Genomic DNA, 14,478 nt, shown 5'->3' with positions numbered 1-14,478 from the left:
TCCCATGTGTCATATAAGAGATGTTTGAATTCAAACACTCCCACTTGCTATAGTAGGAAAAGCACAGGCATGGCTAATAACCTTAATTAGGGCACTGTGTTGTACAAATAAGCCATTTCAATGAGCTCTTTGCGCTTTGGACAAGTCGGCATGTCTGAAGAAGAAAGGGTTAGTTGTACCAAAAATGTGTCTTGAAAAATACTTGCCAGCGTTAGCAGCGATTGCCTGCTTTTATGTGAAACCCACAGCTTATGCAGGCTTGTTTGGTGCTTCTCATTAAAGTGGGAATGTTGTTTCTTTTATGGTCGAGCAGGATGACGACGAGTTAGAAGGTCAGTGGCTTAATCCCCGGCTCCTCCTGTTGCTCGTGATGTGTCCATCGGAGTGTCAGCAGTGAGAGCGCAGAGGTACAGATGAGAGCATTGTATGAGTGTGTGTGGGGGGCTGGGTGAATGAGACTCGTAGTAAAGTGTTGTGAGTGATCAAATTGAATAGAAAAGCGCTCGATCCTTCTGAGAACCGAGGGAACGAGAATCTTCCCATTGAACTTGTTTGTGATTTCCTTCCTCTCTGGACGTAGTAGAGGCCACCCAAGCAAATGAGATATCTATGGAAGGCCCTGGATGTCCTTTATTTAGTAGATCAGGACTTAGGAGGGTAGCTAGGAGGACATAAATGAATACGCTGGTTCTCAATAAAGAGGCTTTCATAATAGGAAGCTAAATAACACTTTGGTACTGAGGCTGGTGAATTATTCAGAAATGTGTAGAATCCATGATGTAGCTGTAGCATGACTAGCATGATGTAGCTGTAGCATGTAGAATGACATGATGTAGCATGACTAAAGCTGTAGTTTTATTGAAGGATGTTGGTATGAATATACATCTGTGTGCATATGTGTGTGTTTCTGAAAAAGAAATTTGTACAGCAGATGCTTAGTATTCACACATAAGGATGAAACATCCACAAAAAGGATACTTTATACTTTCAACATGTTAGCAGTTAGCATAGGGGGCTAGCAGCAGCCTGACATGAGGCTAAAAGCAGCAGCTACTCCGGCGCATGTGGTGCACTAACGCTGTAATTAGCACACGCTTCTGCACAGGCTCAAAGAGGCAGGACTCATTTCTACTATTACAGCCACTGCCTCCACATTAATCACAGTTTTCCATCTTTATCCAGGATGCTATACAACTGAACACGCTTACACATTCATGATGCAGCTGTGAGACTTTATGTGTTTGCATTCAAACCATCAATTCCAGTTTTATCAGCACATTCACAGAAAATATGATTGCTGCAGTTAAAATTACCAGGACTCAATGTCTAATGTTACAATAAACAATATAACTACAAGTATAATGCACACATAACTCAGTGTGTAGCTTCAGTCTGCGGGTCAGATGAAGCTCTCATTTGGACAGATAAACTAGCCTCACTCTGTAGACCTTTTTCATATTTTTGCACATCAGCATGGGGAAAGCAGAGGTATAATAGAGACTTATTCCCATTAAGTGTCTCCATTAAGCCTCATGAGACATGACAGTGAATTAGCATGCACTAAATGGAATGTAGCTGACATTACTATGGTTTTTTCTCCCTGTGAAAGTGCTATTGAATTATAGTAAATATTAAAGTTAATATTGAATAGTTTAACATTTTAAGGTAACATTATGTCTTTTTCCTTTCCTTAAGTAAAGATTCGGTGTTTGCTTACAGCTCTGCACTCACACAATTCCATGATATAAAAAGTGATAACGAGGTAACTCTCCCACCTTCACATATAGAGCAGCGGTCTCCAACCCTTTTATGCCCGACAATATTTTCATGGACCGGCCTTTAAGGTGTCGCGGATAAATACAACAAAATAAAACTAGTACCGGTACCAAAAAAGAGAAGATTTATTCATAACACACGTGAAAAGACCCAGGAAAACCGAGTTAACGATAAAAACGATAACAAAATAACGCTGAAAACCGATAAAAACCCTGAAAACTATACATTTCACACCTGAACCTCAACTCTTGCGGCCCGGTACCGGTCCGAGGCCCGGGGGTTGGGGACCACTGATATAGCGGACAGTGAGAAGACCTGAATAAATATATTTGGGCCTTTAAATGATCAACATGGTCAATTATTCAATTGGGCATGTTTTTTCTTTACTAACGTGGCCTGATAATGTTGCAGAAAATAAAAGCTGCTCACTGTGTAGTGGGTGAAAAGTATAAGCACCCTTCAAAGCTTCAGTCGATTCAGAGTCAGTATCTGTGAAAGCCACGATATATTTACTATTCAGGGTGCAAAATCCCAGTTAAGACCAGTGTTGAATTTTTACATTTTTACTTATGTCTGCTTATACACAGTGTTGGGGAGTAACGGAATACATGTACCGCCGTTACCTATTTAAAATACAAAATATGAGTAACTGTATTCCGTTACAGTTACCGTTTAAAAAGGTGGTATTTAGAATACAGTTACTTTGTTGAAATAAATGGATTACACGGCGGTACTTCCCTGTTTCATATTGTGGCGGGTCAGGACTGTTTGGGTTTTGTTTGACAGCTACGTTCTGTTGTTCCAGGCAGCAGCGTTATGGTTGCCATGGTTACAGGGTGACACTCTCTCTCTCTGTGTTTCCTGGGTGAGAGAGGCCTTTTTGTTGTTGTTGTGCTAAGCTAACAGGCAGAATGCTACAGGTATAGCTCTAAAGAATGTAGCATCATGGGCAGTGTAGTCCGTGCTGCAGGGAGAATGGACTGCCATACACGTTATGTGTCTGTGAGCGAGGGAGGGAGAAAAAGGAAAAGTACGAGCTGTCATCGAGCAGAAACGGGAGCTGGAAGCATGTAAATATAATAATAACCACTGCAGCCAAGAAGAGAGCCTGACGAGCCCAGTTGTAAGTAAGCTATTAAGACTCGACTGTACACCGTGTTCGTGTTTTCCTCTGAAACAATAAGTTCTGTTGGAGCAGCCTTTCAACGCCTCTCTCTGTCTCTGCTAGCAAAGTTGACCCAGACAACAAAGTAAAGCTAGTTTTCAGCTACGAGCCCAACACAGAACCCGCCGTATTAGCCAGAGGTCCCTTTACTACGGTTCGGAGCCGCGGACCTTCAGTAACAGTAATAAATCACAGCAATAGTACATTCATGTAGTTGTAAACAGCATGATAATATATTAAGTAATCCAAAGTATTCAGAATACGTTACTCTCATTGAGTAACGTAACAGAATACGTTACAGAATACATTTCGGGGCATGTAATCTGTAATGGAATACATTTTAAAAGTAACCTTCCCAACACTGGTTATACATCTTAATTATCACAATAAAAATCCAATCCAATCCAATTTTATTTATAGAGCACTTTAAAATACCCAGCACAGGAACAAAGTGCTGTACAGAAAATAAGTTAAAACAATAGAATAACAGAAAACAGCAAAATAAATAAGTAAAACACATAAAACATAAAATTAAAACAGCCCTATATTGAAACAAAAACAATATAAAACAGCATTGAATCACCTAAAAACAACTAAAAATAAAAAAATAAAAAACCAACATCTCACGTGGTGTCAAAGGCCAGGGTAAAAAGGTGGGTTTTCAAGAGGGACTTAAAAACAGATAAAGAACTGGCCTGTCTAATCTCTAAAGGAAGCTCGTTCCACAGTTTTGGAGCTGCTACAGCAAAAGCACGATCTCCTCTAAGTTTACGCCCAGTCCTGGGTACTAGAGCTGGGCGATATATCGAGTTTTTAAAAATATCGATATATTTTTATACGAGATATAAGATGTGACAATATCCTTTATATCGATATAGTCTATGTTACGTTATAATTATACTTGTGGAGCCGCAAATTTGCCTCTCTTTCGTCCACTTTTCTCTTTACACAACGTTACTCGGCCTCGCCTCTCCTTCACTGAACACAACTCCCCCTCCTCCCCCATCGCTTCACCTGCAGGCAGAGACAAGATGGACACGGCAAATCTCCGTTAACGAGTTACTGCGCATCGCCCCGTGTGTGGGGCTGGACGCCATCAACGTGTTAGCTAGCTAACCACGCTAACGAGCTAACCACGCTAACGCCATGCAGCCCAGAGGCGCTGCACAGCCTAAAATCCTTTCATTTTCTCAAAAGCTGACAGCGCGCCTTATGTATGAATTCTGGTTGTGCTTGATGGCCGCGAACCGATTTTATGTGGAACACAGCGCTCAGCAATCTGTCAAAAAATGTTTTAGTACGACTTTGGTAAGCTACGGTGCTTAGCTCAGAGAGATAAGATGGGGCTAGGCCATGGAGAGCTTTAAAAGTAAATAAAGTAATTTTAAAATGAATCCTAAAAGAAATGGGCAGCCAGTGATGTGAAGCTAAAACAGGGGAAATGTGCTCAAACTTTCGAGTGCCAGTTAAAAGACGAGCTGCGGCATTTTGCACCCTCTGTAGATGACTAATATATAATGTGCTGACCCCAATATAAAGTGCATTACAGTAATCCAGCCGAGTGCTAACGAAGGCGTGGATCACTGTCTCAAAGTGCTGCCGTGAAAGAATTGGCTTTATTTTTTGCAGCTGCCTGAGGTGAAAGAAGCTAGATTTTACCACTGCTTTTATCTGATTATCAAGCTTCAGATCACAGTCCACTTTGACCCCCAGGTTTGTGACAGTTGGCTTAACATACTGTGCCAGGGAATCTACATACACATTGGGGGTCTCAGTGGGGCTACCAAAAACCATCACCTCTGTCTTTTTATCATTGAATTTTAAAAAGTTAACAGACATCCAAGCCTCAATGTCATCGAGACACTGAAGTAATGGCTGTGTAAGGTATCTGCCTTTTTTCTTTAGAGGGACATAGATCTGACAGTCATCAGCATAAAAGTGGAAAGGAATGCCGTGCTTTCTCAGTACAGAACCAAGAGGAAGCAGATATAAAGAGAAGAGGAGGGGGCCTAGAACTGAGCCCTGTGGGACACCACACGAGAGGGGAGCGGAGGATGACACATAGTCACCAAGGCTGACACAAAAAGTTCGCCCCGCCAAGTAGGACCTGAGCCACTCCAGTGCTGTGCCCCTAATGCCCACCCAGTGCTCCAAACGAGAGAATAAAATGGCATAATCCACTGTATCAAACGCAGCTGTCAAATCTAAAAGCACAAGAACAACACAGTCCCCAGCATCAGTCGCTAGAAATATGTCATTAAAAACTTTTAAAAGGGCTGATTCAGTGCTATGAAAGGGTTTAAAACCAGATTGGAAAACCTCTAAAACATTTTGCTTTTCCAGGAAGGCCATTATTTGGCTGTAAACTACCTTTTCCAGAATTTTGGAAAGAAAAGGTAGTTTGGAGATAGGCCTGTAGTTTGCAAGAACCGTAGGATCAAGAGCAGGTTTTTTAATCAGGGGTTTGACTACTGCATGTTTAAAATCTTTAGGGACAACACCTGACATCAGACTATGGTTTACCAGCTCAAGAACCAAAGGACCAACTGTAGGTAACACCTCTTTTAAAAGTCGAGGAGGGACAGCATCATTTGGAGACCCTGCAGGCTTAAGATGACCAACAGTCTCCTTTAAAAAGGAGTCACAGGCTCAAACCTGTCAAAGACAGCAGAGCAGGAAACAGAGACTGAGAGGTCATGAGCACAAGGAGAGATTTGAGCCCTTGTGGAGGAGACCTTCTCAATAAAAAAGTGTAAAAGATTTTCACAGGCATCTGATGAGGGCTCGATACAGTCAGTATAAGGTGCATTAAGAACAGAGTCAATAGTTTTAAATAAAACACGCGGGTTGTGACAGTTTGACAAAATAATGTCAGATAAGTGTTTTCTTTTGGCATCTTTTACAGTTCTTTGATATTGGCGCCAACAGTCCTTCAGCATCTGGAACGACACTTCTAGTTTGTCCTTTTTCCACTTGCGCTCAGCTCGACGGCAGTCGCGCCTGACAGCTCGGGTCATGTCGTTCAGCCAGGGCTCAGATTTAGTTTTAGGCCGTCTGGTTTTTAATGGAGCCACAGTGTCCAAAGCAGTCCGACAGGTAGAATAAAACCATGAGCTCAGTTCCTCAGTCTGGCTGCATAAAAAATCCGGGATCTTACAGATCTGGTCAAAGACTGTTGAAAAGTGTTCAGCAGTGGAGGAGTTAAAAACACGACGGCGTTGAGCAGCAGCGCGAGGTTTAACTGAGGCACAGGCAAGAGGAACTTCAAACATCACAGGACTGTGGTCAGAAAACACAGCATCACAAATCTCTATGTTAAAAACAGAAAAACCATGAGACAAAACCAGATCAAGTGTGTGTCCACGTCCATGTGTGGGACCTGTCACACATTGCACCAGATTAAACAAATCAATAAGGTTTAAAAAGCCCTTCACCATCGGCATATCAGGACAACACACGTGAATATTAAAATCCCCAACAATAAGAACACGATCATATTTTGGCAGCAAAGTCACTCACAAAGTCCTTATTGTATTTTGGAGGCCGATAAACCAGCGCACACAACACTGTGTGAGAGCAGCCCAACTCAAACACAGACAGTTCAAAGCTGGTGAACGACGGGGTTGATAGCTGCTTACATTTAAAATGATCGTAACTATTCCTCCTCCTCGGCCCAACATACGTGGGGAATTAAAATAGCAGCAATCTCCAGGTAGAAGATCTGAGAAGATGCTGCACTCACCGGCGCTCAGCCACGTTTCGCACACAGAGAAAATCCAGTCCTCGGGATGTGAAAGAATCCTTCAGGATAAACGTTTTGTTTGCTAGGGACCTAGCATTTACCAGGCCAATCCTGGCGGTAAGCGGCGGATCCCCGTTGCTAGCCGTCCTAGAAGCCCGACACAGAGGCCACAGGTTCCGCAGATTCACACCACGCCGACGGGGGCGAGGAGAGCAGGGTTTTCGGGACTGGAACATCCCATCCAGGCCGATGACAGGTACCAGCCAGGCACAGACAGGTTCCAACGATCGCCGAGAGAAACAGAAGTTTGGCACCGCTCCTTGTTTTCTGGATCAGGGCTTAAGAGAATACCTTAAAGAAGCTTTCAGCTTCACCAGGAAGCCAGCCCGGCGAGCCCGGCGACGGCACTTATGGCGGAGTGGTGGATCTGGAACACGGCACAGGTGAGCCGGGATCTCCGAATTTAGCGGGGGCAAAGTTTTATATACAGCTTGGTTCCACTTTGCCCAGCCTTTGGCAGAAGGTCGGAGATCCAGTAGGGTTTGGCGATCATACACCAAGAGAGAGTTGGCATTTATTACAATAGTCAATAAAATCAAAACAAACAAACATAACACTGGCAGTGACAGACGGCAAGCTTCACACACCGGCGCCATCTTGGTCCCTCCCACTCACAAGAACATTAGCATCTCAGATTAGCAATTTTTCAACCATTCAGATCAGTCAGAAGCTAGCTACCAGCTGGTCTACTAGATAAAATGAGCAAGCAAGCTATAAAGCTAACCAACTTTAATCTAAACTATACAGTAATAAAATCTGGCACTTTCAGTCGCACTGCTATGGGCAACAAACACAAATAAGAGCTGTAAAAAAATCTGCTTGAGTATTTTTAAAAGTAATGATATAGTAATTTCTTGCTGGAAAAGTACAACATACGGTATATTTTTACCTGGTACGTTGTCATTTGTTGTCCAACAAAATAAAGTCTTTCCATGACATATTGTCCCAAAACCTGGTTCAGTCAGCCGTGTAAACAAAAACCAAGAATGGACAAGAAGGCATTATTATTCTGGAAGAGATCCTCCCCAACACAATAGAAACGTTTCATGATCGTTAACAATAATGATTCACAACAACCTTTATTGATCTCCAGTGACTCTGAAAGTGGCAACAGACCCAAACTACACAAAGCAAATGTTTGCCTGCATCTCATATGTGGCTCGAGGACTCCACGTATGAACCTGATTAACTCACGAGTGATAAAAACAGCACCCAGCTCATCTTTTCTGTGGCTCTTAATTGAAACCATGCTCCTAAACACATACAGGTCTTTTATAGTAAACATAGAGTTTCCCCATTTCAAGCTTGTAGCAAACTTACTACCCATGTTACCTACATATAACTTATATTACATTTAAATGTCCATTTAACTTAAATTTATTCACCAGTTTGATCTTGTAGAGAGGAATATGTAAGCAGTAATACAAAAAAGTTACTTAATAACAATTCTTAGTGATTCCTATCAGGTTTTTGCTCACACTGCCTATTCTTTCGATGTTTCTGGTTTAAAAATATTTCGGAGAACAAGCATTACAGGGAGAGGAGCATGTCAAAGAAAGGTTGTGGTGGCTCTCTGCAGCCCGCTGATCCTCCCCTGTCTTTAAAGCCTGTGCCAGCACAGTGCAGCCTTCTCTGCCATGCCTGTTTCTGCTTTCCCATCCCAGCAATGCTCACGTTGTTATTTTCTCTGGCCCTGCCTTGTGGTCGGTGGAGCCATGTTTGTGCTGCCGAATGAGAACAGGGAAAGCTCCATCATGTGTTGCATGGTGTGGCACGAAATAAAAAAGTCACAAAAGAATTTTACAACACAGAGAAGGAGGAGGAGGAGAGAGGGGACAGAGGAGAGGGAGAGACAGAGATGTAGTCGCTCTGCTCTCGTTCTCACATCATATATCACATGCAGTATGTACCAGCTGCATATTACAACACAGTGTGTCCACTGGACGTGGGCTGAGTCCTTGCATACATGTTTTAGTGCTCAGTGTCTGTTATGGATTCAAGACATATTTTCTCTGGTAGCAGATTTAGCTCGAGCTGAAAACACAAAGCCAGTGAGTGTAATAACCCTGAAGCATTTAAAGCAGTTATATCTTCTAGCTGACCTCCAGCTGTTTGACTTCTCAGCTGCGTTCATGCTGTACTGACTACACACTGACCTCGGTGACAGCAGTGAAACATTTAGTTACACGCAGGTGAAAGCGGATATGAAACAGAGTTTTTCAGCTTAGTGACAAGTTACTCCTTAAAGGCTAAATGTGCTGCAGGGCTGCAGGGTGACTGCTCACCAGGGAGCTCCCCAAGGTGGGTTCATTGCAGCCAGCTGATGGCTGGAATAGCAGCAGCTGCAACAACATGATGTCATAATGGAAGTGCTGTACTTTTTTGTTTGTCGTGAGTTTCGTGATGACAGTGGGGTAAGAAAGGAAAAGGTTTCTTTCACAAGAGTCCTGCTGGCTTCAGCTGGCCTGAGGAGGGACGGCTAACCTGCACATGTCCCTGGTGCACTATGTGTGGCACAGAAAGGGCAAAGTGCTGACGATGAAGCGTACACAGACACTTAAATGCTTTTCTACACTGATTTACTTTGAAGTAGCAAGTTGAGATAAAAATGTGTGTATTTACGTTTCATTTTGAGAAAAATGGTGTTGTTTTTGTGCAGGGAGCCAGTTTAGCACATATACAGTGGGGCAAAAAAGTATTTAGTCAGCCACCGATTGTGCAAGTTCCCCCACTTAAAATGATGACAGAGGTCAGTAATTTGCACCAGAGGTACACTTCAACTGTGAGAGACAGAATGTGAAAAAAAAAAATCCATGAATTCACATGGTAGGATTTGTAAAGAATTTATTCGTAAATCAGGGTGGAAAATAAGTATTTGGTCACCTCAAACAAGGAAAATCCCTGGCTCTCACAGACCTGTAACGTCTTCTGTAAGAAGCTTTTCTGTCCCCCACTCGTTACCTGTATGAATGGCACCTGTTTGACCTCATCATCTGTATAAAAGACACCTGTCCACAGCCTCAACCAGTCAGACTCCAAACTCCGCCATGGCCAAGACCAAAGAGCTTTCGAAGGACACCAGGAAAAGAATTGTAGACCTGCACCAGACTGGGAAGAGTGAATCTACAATAGGCAAGCAGCTTGGTGTGAAAAAATCAACTGTGGGAGCAATCATCAGAAAATGGAAGACATACAAGACCACTGATAATCTCCCTCGATCTGGGGCTCCACGCAAGATCTCATCCCGTGGGGTCAAAATGATCATGAGAACGGTGAGCAAAGATCCCAGAACCACACGGGGGGACCTGGTGAATGACCCGCAGAGAGCTGGGACCAAAGTAACAAAGGTCACCATCAGTAACACACTACAACGGCAGGGAATCAAATCCCGCAGTGCCAGACGTGTTCCGCTGCTGAAGCCAGTGCATGTCCAGGCCCGTCTGAAGTTTGCCAGAGAGCACATGGATGATACAGCAGAGGATTGGGAGAATGTCATGTGGTCAGATGAAACCAAAGTAGAACTTTTTGGTATAAACTCAACTCGTCGTGTTTGGAGGAAGAAGAATACTGAGTTGCATCCCAAGAACACCATACCTACTGTGAAGCATGGGGGTGGAAACATCATGCTATGGGGCTGTTTTTCTGCCAAGGGGACAGGACGACTGATCCGTGTTAAGGACAGAATGAATGGGGCCAAGTATCGTGAGATTTTGAGCCAAAACCTCCTTCCATCAGTGAGAACTTTGAAGATGAAACGAGGCTGGGTCTTCCAACATGACAATGATCCAAAACACACCGCCCGGGCAACAAAGGAGTGGCTCCGTAAGAAGCATTTGAAAGTCCTGGAGTGGCCTAGCCAGTCTCCAGACCTCAACCCCATAGAAAATCTGTGGCGGGAGTTGAAAGTCCGTGTTGCTCGGCGACAGCCCCAAAACATCACTGCTCTTGAGAAGATCTGCATGGAGGAATGGGCCAAAATACCAGCTACTGTGTGTGCAAACCTGGTAAAGACCTATAGTAAACGTTTGACCTCTGTTATTGCCAACAAAGGTTATGTTACAAAGTATTGAGTTGTATTTTTGTTATTGACCAAATACTTATTTTCCACCCTGATTTACGAATAAATTCTTTACAAATCCTACCATGTGAATTCATGGATTTTTTTTTCACATTCTGTCTCTCACAGTTGAAGTGTACCTCTGGTGCAAATTACTGACCTCTGTCATCATTTTAAGTGGGGGAACTTGCACAAGCGGTGGCTGACTAAATACTTTTTTGCCCCACTGTAAGTGAGCCGTATTGTTTCAGCACATGCAGAATATGGTTTCAATCATTTAGAAATGATAACTCGCACTGATTAACTGTTAAAACCCACGTAGTGTTTCACAGAGTGGTGAGCTCCTCCCGATCTGTGCTTCTGAAACACAGCTAATGACCTGTTGCCAATCATAAAAAGAGACCAAATCAATGCTCTGAGAGCTTTGATAGTTTCTAGTTCCTGGGCTGGGAAATCCCTCTGTGAGTTATGACAATTATGAGCAGCTTCATGGTTTGAAAGTCTCTTTAAGCCAAAGGCTCGGGGCTCCTCAGCTACACAGGAAGTCTCATTTCCTCCTCGTGTTTCCACCACATCTGAGAAACTGTGAACAATATTCAAACTGATAACAGAGTGAAAAACAGCATCAATGACTGTCGTATATTTTCACACAGGAAGAAACAATGTGACAGAGTCAGAGTCATTGTGTCCTCGTTGTGTTTGATGTGGCACGAGGAATGGAAAAGGAGAAAGCAGGGCTGTTATGGCCAAACCGGCAGTGATTGGCTGATTTATGAGCATTTATTTCTGCTTCTGTGTGTAACTGCATTGGATTACAGAGCAAACACAGAGTTATTCTTACTGGCTTTCATTACGGCTCAGCTCAGCTCACAACTCAATCATTTTCCGACTATAACTTTATATCTAAATAAACATGTATCCACGGATCGAATGGACCTGCTTTGTGTGAATACCGGGAAGTCCAGGGAATTCAGTAAAGATCCGCCCACCTAATTTCTTTTTTATTCGAAGTTATTAAAGATGTTGTACAATCCTCCCACTCTGGAACAAGAACAAGAAGAGCCACATCCACGGTGCGTGAATATAAACGTGTGACCATAACTGTGCATGCAAAGACTTTTCTGTGTAAGGAAATTCTGCACATTCCACACACAAACATGTGCATTTAACTGCTGCAGCACTTTGCCGTGCAGTTGTTTACTTCTTATTTTTACTTCTCATAACTCAGCACCTCAGGGGAGCTCATTTACTCCTGTAACTGCTGTCTGATTGCATCAGGAATCAAAAGTGTCGAGAAACGTTTTAGCTCTGTGCCGTACAGAGTGCTCGTAGAGCTAATACCTCAGCAGGTTTTGGCACGTGTTTTGGGGGCGTGGTCATATTTTAGGTCATAATTTAATGGTAATCTGTTCATAGGTGTGAAAGAATGTTTGCCTAAGAAATTTTCTTTTTGTTTTATGCAGGTTGGGCTGGTCTGCGGTGTTCTCCTACAGAGCCATGTTGCTGTGGTCAGTGTGGAGTGTAATTTTACTACTGACGACAGTGGACGCTGCAGAGGAGGAAGATGTGAGAGCAGGTACTGATGACATGCACCTTTGGATGAAAGCAGATCATAAAGCTGACCTGTTAAGTCTCCTGAGTGTAATGACTTGTCTTTAATGACGTGTATATATCTTTATGTGCACAGGCTGCAGCACGGCTGTCAATGACCTGGTTTACATCATTGATGGCTCATGGAGCGTTGGCGTCTCCGACTTTGACACTGCCAAGCAGTGGCTCATCAACATCACCAGCCAGTTTGATGTCAGTTCCCACTACACACAGGTAATGCTGCATGCTGTGCATGATGAGAATGATTTGAACAACCTCCAGTTTCCTTTCAGATTTACAGCAGTTTTGCTCACTCGAGTGATTTGGTGCATTACACACGACAGATACGTTTTGTTGTGTCACCTGTAGGTGGCTGTGATACAATACAGTGACACACCTCGGCTGGAGATTCCTCTTGGGAAACACCAGGGAGTAGCAGAGCTCATCAAGGCCATACGGAGCATCAGCTACCTGGGAGGAAACACACAGGCAGGACCTTTTCTCCTTAAATGTCCTCATTTGCAGAAGAACATATAAAATCATGTATCGTGGGGATGTGTTTAGAATAAACAGATGCAGCAGCATCGACATGTATGTAACACATGTCGATATTTCTATTTCTTGACTTATTCAGTGACTGAATAGAAATGAGCTAACCTGAGGTGGAGGAGAAACTCACAGGGGGGTCGGCAAGTAGCTTTAGCTGCTGCAGGTTGCTTTGGTGTCAATGGGGGAAATCCAAAAAGCGCTTTGTGGTTGCTGCAGTCGCCTTAGTCTGCATGGAAGATGCAAACACCTGCTTGCAAACCAGCAACACAAACAGCAGAGTGTTTGTCTCCAAACTCTTTGTTACCAACATTTTTCACTTTGAAGGGAAATGTTCATATTTACGATCGTGGCTCAAAGAGTTAGCAGTTCGTCTTGTAACTGGAAGGTTGCCGGTTCGAGCCCCGGCTCGGACAGTCTCGGTCGTTGTGTCCTTGGCCAAGACACTTCACCTACCGCCTACTGGTGTTGGCCAGAAGGGCCGATGGCGCGATATGGCAGCCTTGCTTCTGTCAGTCTGCCCCAGGGCAGCTGTGGCTACAACTGTAGCTGCCTCCACCAGTGTGTGAATGTGAGAGTGAATGAATAGTGGAATTGTAAAGCGCTATATAAATGCAATCCATTATTATTATTATTTCTGTCTTGATGCATTCTCAATCATCCAGGAAAGTAAGTCTCATCCAAGTGACTTCTGAAGAAGTCACTTGGATGAGACGAAACGTTTCTCCCACAAAACGCTACGTCCAGATGAACAGAATCAACTTTTGGAGGTTCATATTTCTACTCTTCACAGTTCCACACACCCTGACTGTGTACTTGGCGAGTGGTTACACATCTAACATATTAACCAACCAGACAAACTTACTAGTAACAAAAGCAGTTGTGTTTTTCCTGCAGTCACTGTGAAATGAATTGCTGTACCTCAGTCACGAAGGTATCAATGTATTTGCAGCCAAATACACCAGATGACAGCCAGCAGCCCTGACAACCACCTTACCAACTGGTTGGAAATGCACACTTTTCCCTGGTTAATGACCAGTCTTTAGGCCTTCATGACTGAGGTACAGCAATTCATTTCACAGTGACTGCTAGCAACTCCCAGTACCCACTCACAACCCACGGGGGAATATTCATTTTTCCCTGTTGATTGATGGTTTCCAGGTGGACACCAGCTGTTCTGTCGGGCTATGTGACCAAATCATCACATTATTAATATCCCATTAAATAATCATCATAAAATACAAACCTATAACTAGATAATAGTTAACTGTCTACTTATGTGTCGGTTAGCACAGGGGAAATGTGATGTGCTAAAACTGTATTGTGATGAGCTGTGATTCTTGTGCATTTGTATGTCCACAGTGATAATACTGTGTGACACATGTGCGTTAACTTTGTGTGTTACTGAAATAACTTATTGGACCATTGCATTTCTACTGTAACTGAACGCCCTCCCTACTCAAAGCCGTCCTACTTCTTCTGTACGATCCTTACGACACGCTCAGTCAGTGCAGTTGTGAGGCAGCCGTCTCCACACACTCG

The 14,478-nt window shown here is 43.4% G+C and overlaps 1 protein-coding gene across 1 annotated transcript in view; it reads left to right on the top strand.

Annotated features, from left to right (window-relative positions):
* The first annotated feature begins 1,649 nt into the window (after nt 1-1,649).
* LOC146510769 (uncharacterized) overlaps nt 1,650-14,478 on the top strand; it is a 98,819-nt gene continuing 85,990 nt past the window's right edge. Inside the window, exons 1-4 of the mRNA XM_085173117.1 lie at nt 1,650-2,899; nt 12,264-12,376; nt 12,488-12,624; nt 12,760-12,879. Coding sequence (XP_085029243.1) covers nt 12,298-12,376; nt 12,488-12,624; nt 12,760-12,879 — 336 coding nt within the window. The 5' untranslated portion in view covers nt 1,650-2,899; nt 12,264-12,297. The remainder of the gene's footprint in view (nt 2,900-12,263; nt 12,377-12,487; nt 12,625-12,759; nt 12,880-14,478) is intronic.

The sequence above is a fragment of the Neolamprologus multifasciatus genome, chromosome 9 (genome assembly GCF_963576455.1).
Source record: "Neolamprologus multifasciatus chromosome 9, fNeoMul1.2, whole genome shotgun sequence".
Lineage (NCBI taxonomy): Eukaryota > Metazoa > Chordata > Actinopteri > Cichliformes > Cichlidae > Neolamprologus > Neolamprologus multifasciatus.
The sequence above is the reverse complement of the archived record's forward strand: the minus strand, read 5'-3'. Positions and strand labels throughout refer to the sequence as shown.